The sequence below is a fragment of the Capsicum annuum genome, chromosome 11 (assembly GCF_002878395.1).
Source record: "Capsicum annuum cultivar UCD-10X-F1 chromosome 11, UCD10Xv1.1, whole genome shotgun sequence".
In the NCBI taxonomy this organism is placed as follows: Eukaryota; Viridiplantae; Streptophyta; class Magnoliopsida; order Solanales; family Solanaceae; genus Capsicum; species Capsicum annuum.
This window is the reverse complement of record NC_061121.1, coordinates 130,250,672-130,272,635: the sequence shown is the minus strand read 5'-3', so window position 1 is coordinate 130,272,635 and position 21,964 is coordinate 130,250,672. Positions and strand designations below refer to the sequence as shown.

Below are 21,964 nucleotides of genomic sequence, written 5' to 3'. Positions count from 1 at the left end.
AGAGTATTTTTAGAGGAAGGAGACAACCTAGGAAAATAAAAAGAAAGAGAGTTTTTAAAAATCCCTCAGCTGAGCACACTGATTTTTACCACTACTGCAGTTACTGCCAATCCAGCCTTGTCTAAAATTGGGCCTCTTTGCCCAATTCCCGTAAACTTTAATTTTCCTCCTTAATTTAAATTTTTCTCGATCCACTTTGAGCCTATTATTTATTATAAATTATTTTCAGGACATTTTCACACGTAACAACATATTGGGTTGTTACAAAAATAGACTCTCTACATGTAAGGGAGTTGTATCTAAATTTGTTTAGTCACCATGACATCAGATAAGATTTTGACTCGTAGCATTTGGGGTACTCGTTTACACATCATCTTTATGGGTCGTTTGGTAGAGTGTATTGGAAAGCTAATGCATGCATTAATTTAATGTGTACTACTATTACCTTGTTTGATATACTTTTTCACCTTATGTATAGCTAATGCTTGCATTGGTTATATACTCTATTGTGTATTGAGGTGCGTATTACTAATACCTCAAATCTATGGTATTAGCAATGCAATGGACCAATGCATCCATTAATATGATTAAAGACACTATTATCCCTTAAAAAAATTTCCACATCCTTTCCAACATAGATATGGAGGGTATTTTTGTAAAAAAAAATTCTTTTAGAAATTATTTAATTCATGTTAGTTTTAATACATCAAACCAAACATTGTATAAGATAAATACAAGCATAATTAATGCAAGCATAGCTAATACAAGTATTACTAATTCATCATATTTTGTATTATTCTTATACATTCTACCAAACGACCCCTTAAGGTTTCCTACTTACCATACACCTCTCCTGCTCCAAATCAATTTTTTTAATGCTAGAAAAAAAGTGAAATTAAAAAAAAATGATAAGAGAAACCTGAGCTTCTCATTTTATTTAGATGGCTCATCTAAAAATTGTACATAGAAAAATAAAGATGCTCAAAACAAAGGGCGGAAGGATTCAATGAAACAGGAGGAAAGAGTTTTTTTTTTCTTTCGGTTCTGAAATCCGATTGGGTGGGATTGTATAAGTGTCAAAATTAAAATAATCAGATTTAATTCGAAAGCTAACAAAACAAATTTTGAGTAACAATGAACCAAACAAAACAATAAAAACATATCAGACACAAAAGTGTATTATTCGGCCAATCGATCAATGTATAGATATCAACAATCAACAATTCCAAGGGAAGCAAGAAAATATCCAAATAAAAACTTCATAAAATTCACCATCACAGAAGCTCATACAATGATGATCGAAATAACAAATGCTTTTTGTAAAACAATAACAAATGCTTTTTGTAAAACACAGTTTTCTTATTGTCTACACTTAATATGTAACATATACTGACGTGGGACTTTATTCGTTCAAGTGTAAGAAGAAAAGTCTAGAACAATTTGTGTAGCAGTAACTCTTATATAACATAAACCTGAGTACTGTCTGTTTACTATTGTTATGCCTATATATACATATTGGAAATGTATCTATTAGTGCATTTATATATAAAAAGATTGATATAAAGAAAGGTCTGAGAACAAAAAGGGGTTTTGTGTTTTTGAGAGTTTGAGTTGTGGGAGAGGAAAAAAATATGGGAAGGGGTAGGGTTGAGCTAAAGAGAATAGAGAACAAGATCAACCGGCAAGTGACCTTTGCTAAGAGAAGAAATGGACTTTTGAAAAAAGCTTATGAGCTTTCTGTTCTTTGTGATGCCGAGGTCGCTCTGATCATCTTCTCCAATAGGGGAAAACTGTACGAGTTTTGCAGTAGCTCTAGGTATATGTTTAGATTTACAAGGAAAATGAATTGAACTTTTCGAATATATATATTACGTATAGCTATCTATATCTACTCATACAGTCCTTTTTTTTCTTTTTCTCTCTTTCTAGATTCTGTTACCTTCTTGTTATTTTGAGATCTAAATGTTTAAGATTGGAAGTTTTGTGAGAAGTTGTAAAAGTATTTCTATTTTTTTCTTTGTGTGGAGTAAATTTTCCATTTTTGTGAATATTTTGGAGTGTATAGGACTTTGTGCTTGTAGGTCTCGTTAGATCTGCAAGAGGAAACCATAAAAAGATGATAAATTTCTATATCTATGCTGAGTTTCTGCGTTGGGTCGTTGTTTCTTGCTAATTAGTCTCCTCCATTTTGTGTTTCTTCCTACTCATTTTAATTGGCTTAGTTTTTCTTCTTCTTTTTTCCCTTTTGACCTCTTAAACAAAATAGTGTTTGTCTCTTTGCAGCAAATATGGTCTGATCTATTGCTTATCTATAGAGCTAAACGTGTAATTACTTTTTCTTTTTTGTCATACGTTCCTTCTGAATTTTCTTTACCTTTTAAGAAGAATTTCTTGAACCTTATTTGCTAAAATTTTAATCTTTGAACCTCATGTTGTTACTAAAGCGTTAGTTTTATTTCTTCATCTTTAGTTCACTTTTCTTTAACAAATTTTACATCAAAATATCTAGGGTTCACTGTTCAATAAATTAATAAATAACTTTTGGATGGTGTGGTCTCAAAGTTCCAACCTTTAGGGCTTTTTCAACCCTACTTTTGTATTTTATTTTCTGTTTTGATCATTTACTTTTGATGGAAGCTCATCTTTAGACTTGGATTCTATGGTTTTCTTCTCCTAAATCTTCTTATTGTTTGCCTTAGCAAATCTTTTCACCTATAATTTACTAATTCAGTCTTTCTCCGCGTCATTAAATTTTTCTTGAAAGCTATGAGAAAACTTGATTTTAGTCCTTCAAGAAATTGTAAACTCTTTTTCTCTCTATCCTTTTGTAATTTCACTTGATGATTTATCTGCGTATTTATCTAATCTCTAAGTTTTCTTTTTCCTTCGATCAGTTGATAAAACAATCCTATATCCGGGTACAGTAAAGGGCTTTTGGCTTAATAACTAGATCTTTAAAAAACCAAAGGAGATCTATCAGAATGTCTTTCAAAAATGACTTGACGTTACTAGAATATAGAGCTGGAGAGTGGGAAAGGAAAAGTGACGGCAGCACCAAAAAATAAAAAAGTTTGATCAGATGAAAATAACGGGTGGTGTCAGGATCTGACTAAGAATTTGAAACTAGCTGAGAATAAAATACTAACTTAATAAGATTAAGAAAGATAAACATTTTATTTTCATAATAAGAATATATATATATATATATATATATATTTAACGATTCTCTGCTTTGTTTTGTATTGAACTGAAGCATCATATGTTTGTGACAATGAACAGCATGCTAAAGACGTTGGAGAGGTACCAGAAATGCAACTACGGGGCACCAGAGACGAATATATCCACACGAGAAGCACTGGTAAATGTTAATAATCCAACTAATTGTTCCATAATTAGTGTGTATTCTTGCTATCTCAAGGCATAATTAGATTAGTGTGTAACTGCTGTTAATTTGAAGAAAATTTCCACCTCTATATGTAGAAATGATTCAGAAAAACTGTATTGTGTGTAGCAATAATATCTAAGGGTAAAGTTCCCACTCATTTAGAAACGGAAAAATGCAATTACTAACAATAGTAAACATCATGCAATATTATCCTCCTTCAACATGTTTAAACGAAATATAGTGTTGATTCTATCAAGGCGATAAAGGACAGATTATATTTCATGAGTACTCACGTTGAAAGTGTGCTAGCTGTTTAAGATATCTCCATCCATATAATATGTGTTTTCCAAATAAGGAGTCAAAGTTCCAAAGTTCTTGCTTCGTTGTTATGTCCACTTCATAAAACATTGGATGTATGTGAAGAGCTTAGTTTTGAGGCAATTCAATCTATAAATAGAGATACTCCACAGTTTCATTTGCTTAGCTATTGTTGCCGTTACACTCCTCTTAAAAAATTATTTATTATTCCCTCCGTTTAAAAAATAATGACTTACTTTGACTTGGCACAAAGTTTAAGAAAATAAAGAATGACTTTGAATCTTGTGGCCTTAAATTAAAGTTGTGTCACATGTACCCAAATGTCCTTTAATCTAATTGTCCTAAACATGTCGGTGGAAAGTTGAAATTAAAGTATTGCCAGAATAGGAAAAGGGTCATTTTTTTTAAACGAACTAAAAAGGAAAGTAGGTCATTCTTTTTTAAACGGAGAGAGTAGTAATTTATTTTACTAAGCTAGCCTTATTAGTATGTTTTGAAAATATAAATTTGAGTATTATACATTTTGTGTAGTCATTTAGTAACAAGGGTAGTATTGAAATAATACCATAAACTTCTCTTGATTTCATAATTTAGATAAGTAAATTGAATCAACTATTTTTTGTAAGAAGTTTTTTGTAAGAAGTTCAAGTTAAATGAACCTAAATATAATGTTGAAGGACAGCGATATTTTGGGACAAAGAGTTTCATCTAAAAACATGTGTATTCTTATGAAATAATTGCAGAATTTTGTGCAGCTGCAATTATGTCTATTTTTTTCACCGATGGCAGAAAGCCTACGAAAGCACTAGAGCATCCAACCAAAACCATAAGACGATAAGTGGACTAACCCAGGATACAACAACAAATTTGGAAACTCTTAAGACAACTAATATGAGACAAGTGCTGTCTCTAATATATTATACTGACAGTTACTTGATTCCTGGCCACAACTATAAACTCATTTAGTAAAAGTAAGGCAACACATTGGATCATATACACTTCCTGAGAACAAATCAAGAAGTTTATTTCTGAAGAAATTTGGATGTCTAAAAGCAAAGATACAAAATATTTTGAAGCATGTGTGAAAATTAACCCTTCTACTGTTAACCACTATCTTAGCATCTGAGATTCTGATCTGTGTTTGAAAACAACTTTTCAAAAAGTAGGGAGGACTGCATCGGATATTTTAAGTTGCATTTTCTCCCCGAAGAGTGTGATGATCATATCCATTTTTAACATGCTCCACAATATGACTTAACAATAATTTGCCTTAGGTACATTCAACCGAAGAAATATGTCAATGTGGAACGAAATTTATATGCCACTGTTGCACAAGTACTGGATGTCGATCCCTTTTTATTATGTTGATATTGAGATTGAAAAAAAAGTATTTCTAATGACCACGAAAATAGAACTTGTCAAAAGAAATCATCAACTTATGATAACAAGAATAACTTCCTTGAGACGTGCTAGTCGGTAGAGAGTGTTTTCTAGAGACATTATTGGAAGTGATAAACGATATTTGGAAAATATAAGGGGGAAATGGAAAACACAAGGTATAGAATACTCTGCAGATTGATAAACAATTGACACATTATTAGCACTTATTAAGTAGTTGACTTGTTGCTGTCCATAAGCCAAAAAACGTATTAAATTAAGCATTTAACTGTTCTATATTATTTTTTATGGTTATAGGAAATAAGTAGCCAGCAAGAGTACTTGAAGCTTAAAGGACGTTACGAGGCACTACAGCGATCACAGAGGTATATGATTATGATATTTGGAAGAAAGCTTCATTTAATTTGTTCATCTGAGAAATGTTTTGTTGCAATAAATACTCTTTCCGATGTTTTGTTAATAGGAATCTTCTTGGTGAAGATCTTGGTCCTTTGAACGGCAAAGATCTTGAATCACTTGAGAGGCAGCTTGATATGTCACTGAAGCAGATCAGATCAACTCGGGTAAATTTGTCACATAGCTATCAATAATTACTAGTAGTAATTAAAAGGAAAATATTTTCTGATTAGAACTTGCGTGAAACACCTATTTTTTATTGTCTAACAAAAAAGGTGATAGCCATTTAGATTTGTTTCTGAAGTTCGACTGCACTGAACACTAGTTTCCAATTTTCCAGACTCAGTTGATGTTGGATCAACTTACAGATCTTCAGAGAAAGGTACCTATGCTTATTTTAATGAATTAAACCATTAGTATAAAATAATATTTATTTTTACTTGATCGGTTCAGTACGTATAAACTGATATAAGAAGTTAGAAATATGCTTTTTCCATACTCAAGAAAAATTACACTTAGGACCCATTTGGTTGGGTGGATTATTTTCATAATTCACGGATTAAATGTTTGTATTATTTAATACATTATTTGGTAATAATTTTGGAGCAATGTATAAATAATACATGGATTAGTTATACACCTACGTGATATTATAGGATGTATAACTATTATACCCAACTTGGTGGAATTAGTAATTCATGAATTACAATTCATGGATAAATATGTGTAAAGATTAAAATACCATCAAATTTCTTTAATTATTTTTCTAAATTTTTCTTAATTTATTCAATGTCAGTTACTTCTTTTCAATTTATCAAGATAATAATATCCCTCCAAATAATTTTAGTCACAAAAAAATTGTTGCATACAAGCTTTAGTTTTGTAAATAGGATATTCATAAATAAAAATAATTTTTCTAGTTAGCTTTAACACTCTACAGTACACAAATTTATGTTAATAATGATTCTATTATCTCATTCAAAAGTTACACGTATCTCCCTCCAACTTAAGAACACCACAAAGTGGTAATAACAAACAAATAAAGAAAAGATAACAAAAAAAAAAAAATTGCAAGTAAATGATTAAATCTTAAAATTTCAAAGTAAATAATTAGTTATATTGTTAATTTTATTTATTTTAAAAAAAATAATAAAATTTTTCAAACAAAATACACAAAGTTATAATATGTCGAGGATATTTTTGTAAACAAATAATATTATTTTTAAAATATAATAATACATATTGTTTTCAATACATCAAAGCAAACACTGAATAAAAAATAATCTCAGTATTACTAACCCCTGTATTACTAATCCCTGTACTAATAATCTCAGCATTACTAATGCCAACATATTCAGTATTATCTTATACATTATACCAAACGATCCCTTAGAGCTTATTTAGACTCTATTTGAATTGACTTATATTTATTTTTTTAATTTTAAAATAGCTTTAATTTTTTTTGTAGTGTTTGGATTTAAAAAAGTTACTTTTAAACACGTACTTTTTAGCCACACATAAAAATAAGCCAAGAACTATAAATTAGTTCTATCTTATGGCCAAAAGTTATAACCCAGCATCCAAGCTTTTAATCATGTACTGTTGTCTTTGTGCAATTTCCATCTTTAGTGAACTTACACTTTATACTAATTATAAGAAATTATGATTTAATCTTTCTCCTATATGCTAAATTGATAATGATCTTAGTCGGACAACTAGAATAGAAATCGATGATGCAAAAATCAACAACACAAAATAAAGATAGTGGAGAAATAAAAGGTAAGAATTACAAGAAACTGAGATGAGAATAGAAGAAAGTAGGTCTAATTAAATCAATTAACTAACGAAAAAGAGAACTTGATTTCAATTAGAATAGAGAATTAGATTTGAATTTACAAATGAGTAACTCTTATGAAAATCAAGGTTAAGAAATTTTAGATCAATAATGGAAATCCACTCATCACTAATCTCACTAACATTATGGCTACACTAAAGGAATTCGACCCTACACTCTCAAAGGTGTTCAATTTTCAATTCATCTAAGTCTACCTCTAAAAAATGACTAAGGAAACTATTTATACTTATTGCCTTTACATAAATAATCTATTAAAAAAATAGCCCAAAAGTAACTATTTTGAAAATAACCCACATGGGTCCATTGTGATTGTCCAAATAATTTGATCACCTATGACTTTGTGTATTTGTTGCTCCATGGATTCCTCCAGGATCCAATATATCATCCATATTTGGAAGTCCTCCTAAGGTGCTCTAAGCTAATCATGCTCTGTAATGCCCTAATTTTCTAGAACCTGAATGCCACACGATGCTCATGATCCCGAAGGATCACAAGCTAACCCTTTTCTGATATCTGTACTTGAGCTCTATAAAATATACTGAAATAAATGCAAAAAACTGGCGGAAACTTTCCATAAGGTTCAAATATCTAAAAATACTCAATACTGAAAACTGAATACTAATACATATGTCCGAAAAGCCTTTAAACTTGTCTGAACTGTAGAGTCGATAGGATATGTCCCCAACTAACTCCGTCTACTAAAAATAAATTGAGTCTAATGCCATAATAAAATAATTATCATCCTCGAATGAAGAGGACTCACTACTACGTCTACTACTGCTTACTGAATTTGGACTGCTAAGGGTGCTCTGAATCTCGCGCTTTGGAACCTATGGTGTAAGACACCATAGCGCAAGAGAAAATTATGCGTCAGTACTTTAAATGTACTGGTATACTAGATGAGGTAAGGCTAAATACAAGTGCTTATGCATGAACATAGCTTAGCTAAATAACATGATAGTACTGAATGAGGACATATGCATGAATGCACAAAGTAAAACTGGAATTGCAGTAACATTGAATACGAACTCTAAATATGGTTTCTGTATACTGACTTACTGATGACTGAGTCTACTAGTACTGATGTCTGAGTTTACTAATACTAAGAGACAGAATAACTGAGTCTATTGAGATTGATGTCTAATCTTGCTGATACTGATACTGATTTATTATATCTAAGATCAATCCTATATAACGGGTGAGCTCTGAGTTTACTGGTAATGATGCCTAATAATTGATAAACTGAATCTTAGATCAAGCCTATATAACGGGTGACCTCTGAGTCTACTGATAATGAATATGATTGTCTGAATCTGAGATCAAGCCTATATAATGGGTGATCTCTGAGAGGTAGTCAAACCTAGTATAACGGGTGACTCTTCAGCTGAATTCTTTTACTGAGACTGAATCTTAAACTGAGACTGTAGGAGGTAGTCATTTAACTGACATGCCCCTTCTAGCTTCTTTGGAGTCCAACCTGTAACCCCATTTGGAAGGGTGTCAGTACCGTCCCACGGGTAAAAACACTTCTTTCTGAACCCAGGATGCCATGCTTAATATAACGGGTGACACCTGGTTGGAGCCAAGCCTAATATAACAGGTGACTCTAGGTAGGTAGTCAAGCCTAATATAATGGATGACTCCTCATCCTGCGCTGGCTACACAGTTTTGGAGTGAAAGGATTTCTATTAACACTCTGCCTAAAATAACGGGGAAGCGGTCATCCGTGCCCTCGATCAGTGCTGAATCCTACTCTTAACTGAATAGACACTAAACTGATTCCTAAACTATTCTAGGCTGAGTTGAATCTATTACTGGTCATCTTGCTTAACTGAGCTGATTGAATTTACTTAGTTTCGTTATTTGACGGAATGCTGCTGAATTCTTGTTAGCTTACTGAGTTTTGCTAAAGTCTGAACTGAATACAAAATACTACTGAATACTATTGAATTAGAATACTGAGTTGGATTAGACTGATACTGAGACTGAATTGAACTAGTACTGAGATTATTGAATTTTCTTAAGTTCTGTGTTGGCTGAATTCTACTAATCATAGCACAACTGAAATTATCTTGAGACTGACTTGGCTCTAGAATGCAGCTAAATTTTTGGGTATAAATACCCCCCGACTCGATAGCATAAATAAATAAGACAGGACCATACTTGAGTATCATGACAATGGACTTTCATTCACAGCACAATCAATACGATATCTCATCAATCACTTGAATGTCAGAAACATGTAAATGTATAGGGAATGCATACTAATACCTCATAGTTGTTCAATTAGGAATACACATGGATAAAAATGCATGAAACTTATTATAATACATTCACTAAGGAATTTCAACAAACGCTTGGCATGCACTAGTTATCACATAATTGGGAATTTCATGCCTAACATACTAAAGAGGGCACTATTCTCTTTACTTAAGCATTCTATCAAACATATGGGGAGCATGCTTTGGTTAAACCACAGATTCTATACTTAATTATCATGAATGTATATAATTTATCATTTATATTTATATACAAACAAGTATATGAATTAATTATATTTGCTTGAGACTTGCATGGGTTAGCAAACATAAGCTTTTAATTATCCCATTTAGCCTAAGTTCAATTAATTACAATTCATTTCATCTCTTATAAATTCAATACAATCCATAGTCTCTTTCCTTTATTTTCTATCTTTCATTTCTCTTTCTTTTTTTTTTCTTTTTTTGTTTTTCTTTTCTTTTTCTGTTTTTTTTTTTTTACTTTTCATTATTTACTCGTTTCTTATATTTTCTCTTTTTTTCTTTCTCGTTTTTCATCTATTTTTTTGTTTTTATTTTTTTTCTTTGCATTTTTTTTTGTATTTTCGTTTCCCCTTTTTTCTTCTTGTTTTGTCATTTTTCTTCTTTTTTTTGTATTTTTTAAAGCTTTTTATTGTCATTGCACTTTATATTTTATATAATTTTTATACTTTATATTTATTTGTATAATAATATATATTTTAAATAAATTATTTATTTATATTTGAATAGATTAGTCGTGAGTATGTACAATTTATCATTTGTATTTATATACACACAAGTATATGGATTAATTGTATTTGCTTGAGACTAAAATATATAAATATACAATGTATCATTCAATGTAAATGTATCGTTAGCTTTTGTATATCAAATATATCATTTATACTTGTATATAAACAAGTATCAATTGTATGTGTATGGTTCAATTTGTATAAACATGTATCATTTGATACAAATGTAACATTTGTATTTGTATAATTTAGCAATTGTATCAGCATAATTTATTATTTTTATTTGTATTATTCAATTTATATCAATAAAATACAATTTGTATCAATATATATAAATATAAGTGTTTGTAGAAAGAAAAATAACTCTTCTTTTTCAATTGTTTAAAAATACAAATGATGCTGTCAACTACGGATGCAAAAACAAACAAATGCAATTATAAATACAAATACAATATATAGTCAACTTATGAATACAGATATATAATAGTTCTTTAAAAATACAAGTTCATCAATGAAATCAGAATACAAATACAAATACAAGCAAAATAAAATGGCAAAATACAAATAGAATATGTAGTCAACGATAAATTACAAATACAAAATAGTTCTTTAAAATACAAGTGTAAATTATATAAAAATATAAGATGGTGCAAACTACAAAACTAAAATACAAATTTGAAGTATAAAAAAACAAATACAATACAATTTGTATTAACGAATACAAAATTATAAATGTTGGGTGAATATAAATCAATATGCAATTATGGTATTTTCGTTATCATGAAAAATAAAAAATAAAATATAAAAATAAAGGAGAAAAATGAAAATAGAAAAAAAAGAAAGATAGGTAAAAGTTAGAGATTGAAGAGAGAGAAAAAAAGCGTAAAGAAAGAATTGAAGAAAAAAATTAAAAAAAAATACAAAAAAGAAATGAAAAATGACAAAAACAACTGTTTTTCAAAAATGGCTCTCAGGCACTAATACCGAGGTGAAATTTTTCTGATTCAGTTTTTTAGCAGGTTTTAGTTTTCTTTTATTAGGTGGGTTTCTTTCCGGCAAGATGACCGGAGTTAATGCATTAGGGGAAAATGCCATTTATTAAAATGCTGGATTTAAGTCCTTCGAGATTATTAAATGTCATTCAGCAGCTGAAATATACTACGAATGGATTGAGCGCAATAGGAATTTAATGGGGAGAGTTAAAGTCAGTCATAAAGTTTTGAAGTGGTTGATATCGGTCTTTATTAAAGCATCAAAATCATAGGTGAAGGAAGTCAGAAGATGAAGGATGAAGGACTACTTCTCAGAACTCTTTTGCACCCTCAAGTACAACTAAAATGGGAGATATATTAGCTTCATTGCTATTCAAGGACAAAACAAATAGATTATCATTACTTTAGAGAGTTATTACAGAGGAGGATGGGGTAACATAGCCCACAAAATATCAAGATTCATTTACGTTCCAGAAGTAACACAGTAGCCTCAACTTGCACCGAGACTACTGGAAGGATCCTTCAAAGAGCAAGCACCACTAACAGATGGTTAACAGAAGCATATAGAAAAGCCTAAATGCAGGTCAATAGGAACAGAATCAACATCATAGGGGATACGTTGACTTCAAACAAAGATCTACTGAGCAGATGCTTAGTAGCCAGATTCCAGTTGATGGCGTAAGAGCTTCCATATTTGAATGAAGTCAGAAGATGGGCCTGCAACACGTGGAAAACAGATGGAGGAGTTGATGTCTTCCCAATAAACGATGATATATTTTTATTTGAGTTTCTCTCAAAGAAAATAGCTGAACATGTTTTGTACGGAACATGGTTATGGAAGAAGAAGAAGCTGGTTCTTAAATGGTAGAACCCAACTATGGGATGCTTCCCGGTAGAAATCACCAGAGATTGGGTGTGGATCAGAATCCTAGGGCTTCCACTAAGCATGTGGTCGCAGAAGATCTTCAAGCAGATCGGGGATCAATGTGGTGGCTTTATTGAAACAGAGGAGGAGACATCACTAAAAAAACACTTACACTGGGCTCACTTAAAGGTTAAAGGTGACAAAAAATCAATTTCGCCAGAGATTGAGGTGTCTAGTGAGGGTGTAGTGTACACGATCCCGATATGGGTGGAATCGCCGGTCACTTTAAAAATGGAGAAGAAGAATAGTGAAAGTGGAAGCTATAAGTCAGGGGGTGATACAAAGAAATTATCTTTATTAGTGACAGATACAGTTGTCATGGGGGCCAGCTATGTGCATGCAGATAAATATGATAAAGATCCAGCTGGCGTGAGACCCAGCTATATGGGTACAACAGAAATTAAAGAGAATTCAAATAAAGTGTCACGTGCAGATCATGTGAGAGGAAAAAAGGAGATGCAGGCCATAGCGAGCATAATTAAAGAGAATTTAGGCTAGATCTCAAACATAAAAAAGATCAAATTTCAGGAACCTATTAAAAAGGCTCAGACAGAAAACATAATAGACTTAGAAATTCTGGCAAATATCGCACAATTGAAGTCACTTAATGACAAGATGGAGAACACAAAGAAAAACATAGAGAGATCAATTAACCACTCTGTTCCTGATAATCAGGTGGCAAAAATCTCAAAAAAATAAACAAAGGAGAGATATTAGCCATGCAATTGAAGAGTCAAGGAGAAATTCTGAATCGATTTGTAGAAGAAGTTGTCCGACTGACAGTGAAACTACCTACAGAAGGAAATGAACAGGAGGATAACACCTCTGAATGGATTCACGAATATATCATCAAATTAAGCGCAGAACTTGGTGTGGATTTTAAGGGTCATGAGGAAAAGACAAAGGAAATTTTCAGGAAAATAGATGACAAGAAGCAGCAGAACACATGCAATCAAGTAATAGTTTAGACCAATAAAAATAAATTGACAGTGAAAAAAAAAGGTTCTAATGAATTGAAAAGGCTAGAGATAGATGATAAATTTTGGAGCTATGGAACTAGAAGTAAAGGGGGGATATTTACCAATAAAAGAAAAATGTATTTAATAATTGTTTCATGGAATGTGCATGGGTTAAATTATAGGAGGAAGAGGGGATTAGTTAGGAACATTTTGAAATTTTAGAAGACAGATGTAGTATGTCTCCAAGAGACAAAAATAAAGGGGGATATCACAGAGATGGCGAAAGAGATATGGGGTAATATGTGGGTTGATTATGTTCAACTTGAAGCTAGTGAGACTAGGGGAAGAATTATCATAATGTGGGATAAAAAGGTTTGGGAAGGTGTAGTAAGCAGTGTGGGGATGTACTCTATTTCTTGCAAGCTCACCGAAAGAGATCAAAGCTATGAATAGAATTTGACTGGCATATATGCTCCTAATAGAAGAGTAGAGAGAGAAGATACTTGGAGAGAAATAGGGGATGCTAGGGGTCTCATGACAGGACCATGGGTCTTATGTGGTGATTTTAACACTACTAGGCATCCATCTGAGAAAAAAAATTATGTCAGAATCAATAAGGCTATGACCGACTTCTCTGAATTCATAGAGGATATGAAGTTGCTGGACTTAGAACTAAAAGGAGGTAAATACACCTGGAAGAAAGAAGACAAATATGAGATAGCTACTAGACTAGATAGATTTCTCATTTTTGAGGATTTGGAAAACAACTTTAGATACATAAAAAATCTATCATTCAGAGGATTGTATCAGACCACTCTCCTATTATCTTGCAGTGTGGAGATTGGGAGGCGTCCAACTTATATTTCAAATTTGAGAACTGGTGGCTGTAATCAGAAGGGTTCAAAGAGAAAGTGAAAAGCTGGTGAGATTCTTTTAGTAGCAATGACAATCTAGATTTTGTCATTGTTTCTAAGATGCAGGCTTTGAAGATCAAATTGAAGGAATTGAGCAAGACAAATCATGGAAATTTGGGCATTCAAAAAATAGAGGGTTCTTGCTCAACTAGCAAAATTATAGGAAATACAAGAACACAGGATCTTTTGAGAGGAAGAAATTGCCTTTAGAATATCTTTGACCGGCTAATTTGAAGATTTTGCCAGAAGAGAAGAAATATTTTAGAGACATAGGTCTAGGGCCACCTGTCTAAAAGAAGGGGACAAACTTACCATCTTCTTTCACAAAATAGCCAATGCACATAGAAGAGTCAATACAATTGATAAGTTGAAAGTAAAAGAAGAGATGATAGAAAATCCTGAGGATATTAAGAAAAAAGTAATCTCCTTTTACAAAAACTTATATGCAGAGATAGAAGATTAGAGACCTCAACTGGATATGGTAAACTGTCCGAAGATCAGTGAAGTGGAGAAATCCATGCTTGAGGTTCCTTTTGACGCCTATGATATTTTGAAAAACATCAAGGCATATGCGGGAGATAAGGCCCCGGGACCTGATGGCTTTACTATGGAGTTTTCAAACAATATTGGGATATTGTTAGTGTTGATTTAGTAGCATCTCTGCAGAATTTTCATGAAAGAAGTTTCTTTGAAAAGAGTCTAAATGCAACTTTTGTGGCTCTAATTCCAAAGAAGGTGGGTGCTGATGAACTAAAAGACTATAGACCAATTAGTCTTATTAGGGGAGTCTACAAGATCATAGCCAAGATTTTAGTAGAGCGACTTAAGAAAGTGATACACGACCTAGTAGATAGGCAACAAATGGGATTCACTAAGGGGAGACAGATCATGGATGTTGTTGATAGCCAATGAATGTATAAAGGCAAGAAAAAGAAGAAACAAGCCAGGGATAGTTTGCAAGCTAGATATTCAAAAAGTTTATGACTTTTTGAATTGGAATTTTCTACTTTGGTTATTGGAAAAAATGGGATTTGAAAGGACATGGATAAGCTGGATCAAACATTGCATCAGCACTGTGAGGTTCTCAATTTTAATTAACAAATCTCCGTATAGTTTTTTTCCTTCGCAGAGAGGCTTGAGGCAAGGGGACCTATTATCCTTACTTTTGTTTATATTAGCTATGGAGCGGATGAGTAATCTAATCAACAACACAAAAAGGAAGGAATGGATCAGGGGATTTAAAGCTGATGAATTAAATAAGTTGGAGATAACTCACCTCCAATATGCAGATGATACCTTGGTGTTTTGTGCTGCAGAAATAGATCAAGTTTTGATTCTCAGGGTCATATTTATCATTTTTGAGGCAGTATCAGGTCTCTATATTAATTGGAAAAAGAGCTTCATTTATCCTATCAATATAGTTGCTGAGATAGAGTTGTTGGCTATAAAATTAGGAGGTAGAGTAGGTGAGCTCCCTACAACTTACCTAGGCATGCCTCCTAGCCAAGAGTAAACAAAAGGTATCTAGAATGGGGTTCTGGAGAAATATGAAAAGAAGATCGCAAATTGGAAGATTGTCTTTAGGAGGTAGATTGACACTAGTGAAGAGTGCGTTGGATGCAATACCGTCCTATATGATGTCAGTATTCCCAGTGCCAACCAGTGTAGTAAAAATATTGATGCTCTCAAAAGGAATTTTTTTAGGCAAGGAAGCGAAGACAAGAAGAAGTTTCACTTAGTTAAATGAGAGGAACTGATTGTGAACAAGAAAGCAGGAGGTTTGGAAATTAGAAATTTGAGAAAGCAAAATCAAAGTCTCATGATGAAGTGGCTTTGGAAGTTCACTAATGAGGAGGACATGCTTTGGAGAGATGTCATCACAACGAAATATGGTATGGCAAGTGGATGACAAAGGTGATAAGAACACCATATAATTATACCGTGTAGAAGGTAATTAGGAATTTATGGCCTATCTTATACCACAAAACAAGAGTGAAGGTGGGCAATGGACAAAAGACCTCATTTTGGGAAGATAAGTGGAATGACGACTCTATAATGAAACAACTGCATCCTAAGCTGTTTAATTTAAGACAACAAAAACTTGCCACTGTGGCTACCATGTGGACGGGAGAAGGGTGGAATTTGGAACTAAGAAGACATTTATATGACTGGAAAATTGACAAAGTGACAGAATTTCAGAATTTCTTGGCTTTCTTTACTAATCTCACTGATGAGAAAGATCTATTGATATGGGAGAGAGACAGTCAAGGGCGGTTCTCCATCAAATCAGTCTATAAGGAGCTTAATATAGACGCAGGATAGGAGATCAGCTGGCCATGGAAGATGATTTGGAAAAGTAAGGTGCCTTACAAAGTAAACTATTTTCTATGGTTACTAACTAAAGAAGCAGTTTTAACTCATGAAAACCTTAAAAAAAAGAGGTTATCAATTGTCATCCAGGTGTTTTCTATGTGGAGAGCAAGCTGAGACAATAAACCATCTCTTTTGCATTGGCCATGGACAGATCAGCTTTGGAGAATGTTCATTTGCCTGAAAGGGATCAGGTGGGTGAAACCAGGGAGCATTAAGGGAGTTCTAAATAGTTGGAACAGGGACGGTAATACTTCAAAGGACGAGGAGAGATGAAAGATTGTTCCAGCATGTATGTGGCGGACAATTTGGAGAGAAAGAAACAACAGATGTTTTGAGAATGTGCAAAACAACTTGCAGAAGATCAAGATGAATTGTCTAGCCGTTTTTTATTTTTGGTGTAAACTTGATGTATTAGCTCAGGCAGAAGAAATTTTTGATGTACTAGATTGTTTACAGGCACTAGCTAGCTCGAAAATGATGTAAGTTGTAACAGTTTTTGGAGGGAAACTACACTTTTGGTTGTAGTATACCTGTGGATATATAGAGTAAAGTTACCAATTTCAAAAAAACAAAGAAAAAAATAGTGGTGAATACAAATACAATGAGCTGATATTTCCGTCATCATTCATGATTTGTACTCGACTTAGCCATGTTCTTCGAAAATATAAAAAAATATAAAATATAAAATACAACCAAAAAAGAAAAAAATGAGAAAGAAAAAGAGTAAAAACAAAAATAAATAAAAAAATACAAAAAGAAAAATGAAACTAAAAAGGAAAAAAATAGGAAAAAGAAACAAAAGAGGCTAGAGATAGAACAGAGAGAGAAAAAAAAATAGAGACTAGAGATAGAAGAGAGAGGAAAAAGAATCTAAAAAGGAAAAAAAAGAAAAAAAGAAAAAAGGAGAAAAAAGACAAAGAGAAGATATGAATTGTAATTTTAAAAGTTACACTAAAAACACTTTTATTTTACTGAAATCTAGGTTGTTTCTATAGGTTTCTGATGTTTTAGAGGGGTGGGAGTTGGGGGTAGGCGGTGTGGAGGGTACTTTGGAGGGGAAAGGTTAACTTTTTTAAACAAATATACTCCCTCCGTCCCAAATTATGTGTCATCATTTTCTTTTTGGTCTGTCCCAAAAAGAATGTCGTCTTTTCTTATTTGGTAAGGTTTTACAAATACAATTACAATTTTATCCTTAGTAGTCTCACTTGATTTTATATGGGTGATTGCATCCAATCCATTTAAGTGAAATCCATATTCAATTCACCCAAATTTGATCCGATCTGCCCATTTGCCACCCGTACCTTGACCAAAATTGAAAACACACAATGATGAAGAGATAGTTATAGCACATACACCCTCCTTTTGGACATCATCCTTTTCAGTAGACGTACTATCATCTTCCAAATTTCTCTATCTCAACTTTGAGTCCCGTATATTAACTGAGATAGAGAAAGTAGTACAACAACATATTCAATCTAGTCCCACAAATCGAGATCTAAGCAACAAATATGATCTTACCTCTACGTTAAAGGTAAAATGTAAAATCTGTTTCCAATAGAATCCCAAATAAATAATCATATATTTAAAGAAGGGAATTTTTTTTTTTAAACAAATGATTAATACTCCCTCTGTTTCAAATAGAATGAACTACTTTTCTTTTTAGTCTATTTAAAAAAGAATGATCTCTTTCCTTTTTTGGCAATACTTTAATTTCAACTTTCCACATGACATGTTTAGGATTACAAGACTAAAAGATATTTTGATACATTTGACACAACTTTAATTTAAGGCCACAAGATTCAAAAGTTTTCTTTATTTTTTTAAACTTTGTGTCAAGTCAAGGTAAGTCATTTCTTTTTAAAACGGAGGTATTAATATATATTGCAACAATCCCCCCATTAAAATTTTTAATAGAATATGTGCAATCTGAACACATAATTAATGATATATACCCAACAATCTGGATAACAAAAATAATCTGAGTTTTCCTACATATATTCATTCCTATAGGCCGAGGCGATTATTGGATTATATACTGTGGGTGCACTACTATTAAAAAAAAAAAAAAAAAGGGAAAAATGTGTTTGTGGGAATAGAACGTGTTCCTCTTGATAAATTTTAACCAAGTGAACCATAAGTTTTTTTGTAGCATGGTGCTTAAGAATATTCTTAGATTAAATCTAGAAAATATGTATATAAAATATCTAGTTTTGCGGGAAGAGCACGCTCCAAAAATGCACATAAATTCGCCCTTACTATAAGCAATGTTTCATATGGCAGGAACATGCATTGAACGAAGCCAACAGAACCTTGAAACAAAGGGTAAGTTCACTTTTCCGTCTTTGTTCTTTCTTGGCAGTGCATTGTGCAGTGTTCACTTGTAACTGTAGTATAGAAAAAAATGGATTTTGTGTAACTGCAGGATATCTGTGTTGGAGGCACACTGAAAGGGGATGGGATTGATTTTTCTTCGTTCTCATCCCCAACAACATGCAACGCATGTCGTACACCCATAAACTTCATTAGAGATAGAAGTGCCTATCCTTAGATAATAATCCCACATTGGTTACGGTTGACTTTTTCCTTGGTTTTGCTCAAATTTATGACTAAAAGGGTCGTTCATAATCACAGTGCATTTGCATAATCAAAACGAATGTCTGCCGGAGTATGATCTTTGAAGCTGCGCACCTCCAAAAGAGAAGTGTGTATATATAGACATATTGATACGTTTAAATTCATTTTTTTTATAAGATTCGAGGTGAGGTGTGACTTTTTACTAAACTCCATGGATCAACTTATACAAAAAAAACTTCTTCTAATAGCGTTTCCTGTTATTGATCATGAAAAGAACCTTAACTCACCGGCCATGCAATGGATGATGCCGATTCTACTCTTTCAATTTTTTGTTTCTTGCATGCCCATCACGTGACAGAAACTCAGAATTTACATTGGTGGCAACGAGCTCACCAACAGAACCAATATCTCTTGTCTTGGTACTAGTTGCTACACAAGAATATGAATTATTATATACATCTAGTAATAGATCTGTAACTGCCAAATAAGGGTTTGCAATGCTTCATTGGTAGTTGATGGAAGGAAGCCAGCTAAATCTGCAGTGGCAGCCAAATGCACAAGATGTGGACTACGGCAGGCAAACAACTCAAACTCACGGAGATGGCTTCTTTCATCCTTTGGAATGTGAACCCACTTTGCAAATCGGGTACATACCAAACTCTTTGGAAGAAATACTTCTATTTCAATTTTCTTATTGCACTTTGACTATCGTAAGGATAATTTTATAGATCTTCCCTCAAGTTTTGCTTGTAGAACTGTTTCACTTTCCTTATATTAATTTTCTTTGTAGAATTTATTTATCAATAATTTTAAAAAATTAAAATATGACTAATTTACTTTTACTTATATACTTAGGGACCGTTTGGCAATAGATTGTCGAAGTAGTTTTTCGGAAAAAAAACTTAGCACATAGTGTTTGGCCATATCATTTGCTATTATTTGACAAATAATCTCGATTTCCAAATGCTAGAAAATTCTAGTATTTGTTTTCTAGTATTTGTGCCAAATATCATTTTTGTGAACTTTAAAGCTAAAATGTATTTTTCAAATACTATGAAAGAATATATGGAGAAATTTCACCCCAAAACAATTTGCCATAAATATTTGAGAATCTATAGCCAAACATTAGCTTAATTTTGGTCTAATTAAATTTTAAGCATCTATATTACTCCATACTTATTTCTTATTAACCGAAATTGAGAGGAGATCCATGTTAAAACATATATTCAATACTCTGCTGAGTGAGATAAAGTAGAATTTCTCCGTAAATAATAAGAGTTTGAAATACGAAATTTGTAAAAGTTTGTTATGGGAATAAAATTCATCATGCATGCAATGAGGGACAATTGGGGGGTTGCTCAAATATTAGGCATTTTCCACCTCTAAGTTTAAGATTGTGAGTTGAGGTTACCAAGTAAGCAAAAAGGTGAAAAGAGGAAAAGATTATCCAATGAGGTAGATCAACAAAACAGCTCATCACTAAAACTGCATCGATTGACAAGTTGACCTCGCATAGGATAGTTATATTTGCTATGTTGCGTTCTATGTTATATGAATCTATCATTTGTTTTAAAGTAATTGTTTGGTGTGTGACATGCTTGTGGATACTTAATGTAAATTCTTCAAAATCTACTAAATAGGAGAATTAATATTCCACGCACATATAGAAGATATATTCATGCATGTCTGAGTCCATGTAACAGGAGTGCTACCTCATTGTACTTTTGGTTTTATTTTGCAGTTGTCTGTTGTGAAACTTATAGATAGTTCTTTTTCCAAATATTGGCAGGTACCAGAATGATCCCATAACAGTAGGAGGAGCAGGCCCCAGTGTGAATAACTACATGGCTGGCTGGTTGCCTTGATAGCTCATGATTCTGATAAGATCATTATATATATGCCCAATGGTTTTCCTATCATATACATTAAATCTCATAATTTCTGTATGTTTGAGAAGACGTTTCATTCTGAACTAACTGGGGATCCATAAGACAATCCCGTTATTGTTATTAGTAAATCATAAACTAGATTTCCTTGAGTGCTATTCTCCTCCATTTTCTTTTCTCTAGTTGCTACTATGTTTGGGTCTTGGCATTCAATGAAAAGAGAGAAGTGCGTGCAGTGTACAATCAACTCAAGGTAAAATACCCAGTCTAAAAGTCTTAGTATCTTTGCACTGTCGAGTTATATTTCCTTATTAGGCAAGTGCCCTTTCCTAAGTATGTCTCCGAAACTCGCAGTGAGTGAAAATTCTGGATCAGAGGACCTGGCTCTCTTCAAGGGAATTTCATGTACGTAGTAAATAGCACGAGCAATTCACATTTTACCTTTAGAAAGTAGATTTTACCATGAAATTTCAACTTCTATAAATATAACTTCATCCTTGAAATCCACACTTTCACTTCTAGAAATTGAAAATCTTTAACTCCCTCCGTTTAAAAAAGAAGGAACTACTTTGACTTGGTACAAAATTTTAAAAAATAAAAGACTTTTGAATCTTATTGTTTTAAATTAAAGTTGTGTCAAATGTATCAAAATGTTCTTTAATCTTGTGGTCTTAAACATGTCATGTGGAAAGTGAAATTAAAGCATTGCAGAAAAAGATAAGGGTCATTCTTTTTTAAACAGAACGGAAGAAGTAAGTATTTTTTTAACAATAAAAATTGAAAAGTAAATAATTTTGTTTTCACTCATTGCTTCATGTAATATCCTTCTCTCGATGCAGCACGGGGTATATAGGAGGCGCAGGAACCCTTAGCTCTATCATTCTCAAACTTTTAGACCCTTTTTAGGATATTTTTGATTGATTTCCTTTAATAATAAGGAATAGGGTTGTACAGA

General features: G+C 32.5%; 1 protein-coding gene across 2 annotated transcripts; it reads left to right on the top strand.

The window, feature by feature from the left end:
- Positions 1 to 1,244: 1,244 nt before the first annotated feature.
- Positions 1,245 to 21,161, top strand: LOC107846447 (agamous-like MADS-box protein AGL9 homolog). Of its 2 annotated transcripts, XM_047398962.1 has the most exons (8): positions 1,245 to 1,816; positions 3,280 to 3,358; positions 5,399 to 5,466; positions 5,565 to 5,664; positions 5,838 to 5,879; positions 18,830 to 18,871; positions 19,636 to 19,769; positions 20,913 to 21,161. In XM_047398962.1, the coding sequence occupies exons 1-8, from the start codon at positions 1,632 to 1,634 to the stop codon at positions 20,986 to 20,988; spliced, it is 726 nt and encodes a 241-aa protein (XP_047254918.1). In that variant the 5' UTR covers positions 1,245 to 1,631; the 3' UTR covers positions 20,989 to 21,161. The 2 variants fall into 2 exon arrangements, with proteins under 2 accessions (XP_047254918.1, XP_047254919.1); XM_047398963.1 differs by lacking the exon at positions 18,830 to 18,871 and having other exon boundaries at positions 1,495 to 1,816.
- The last annotated feature ends 803 nt before the right edge of the window (positions 21,162 to 21,964 follow it).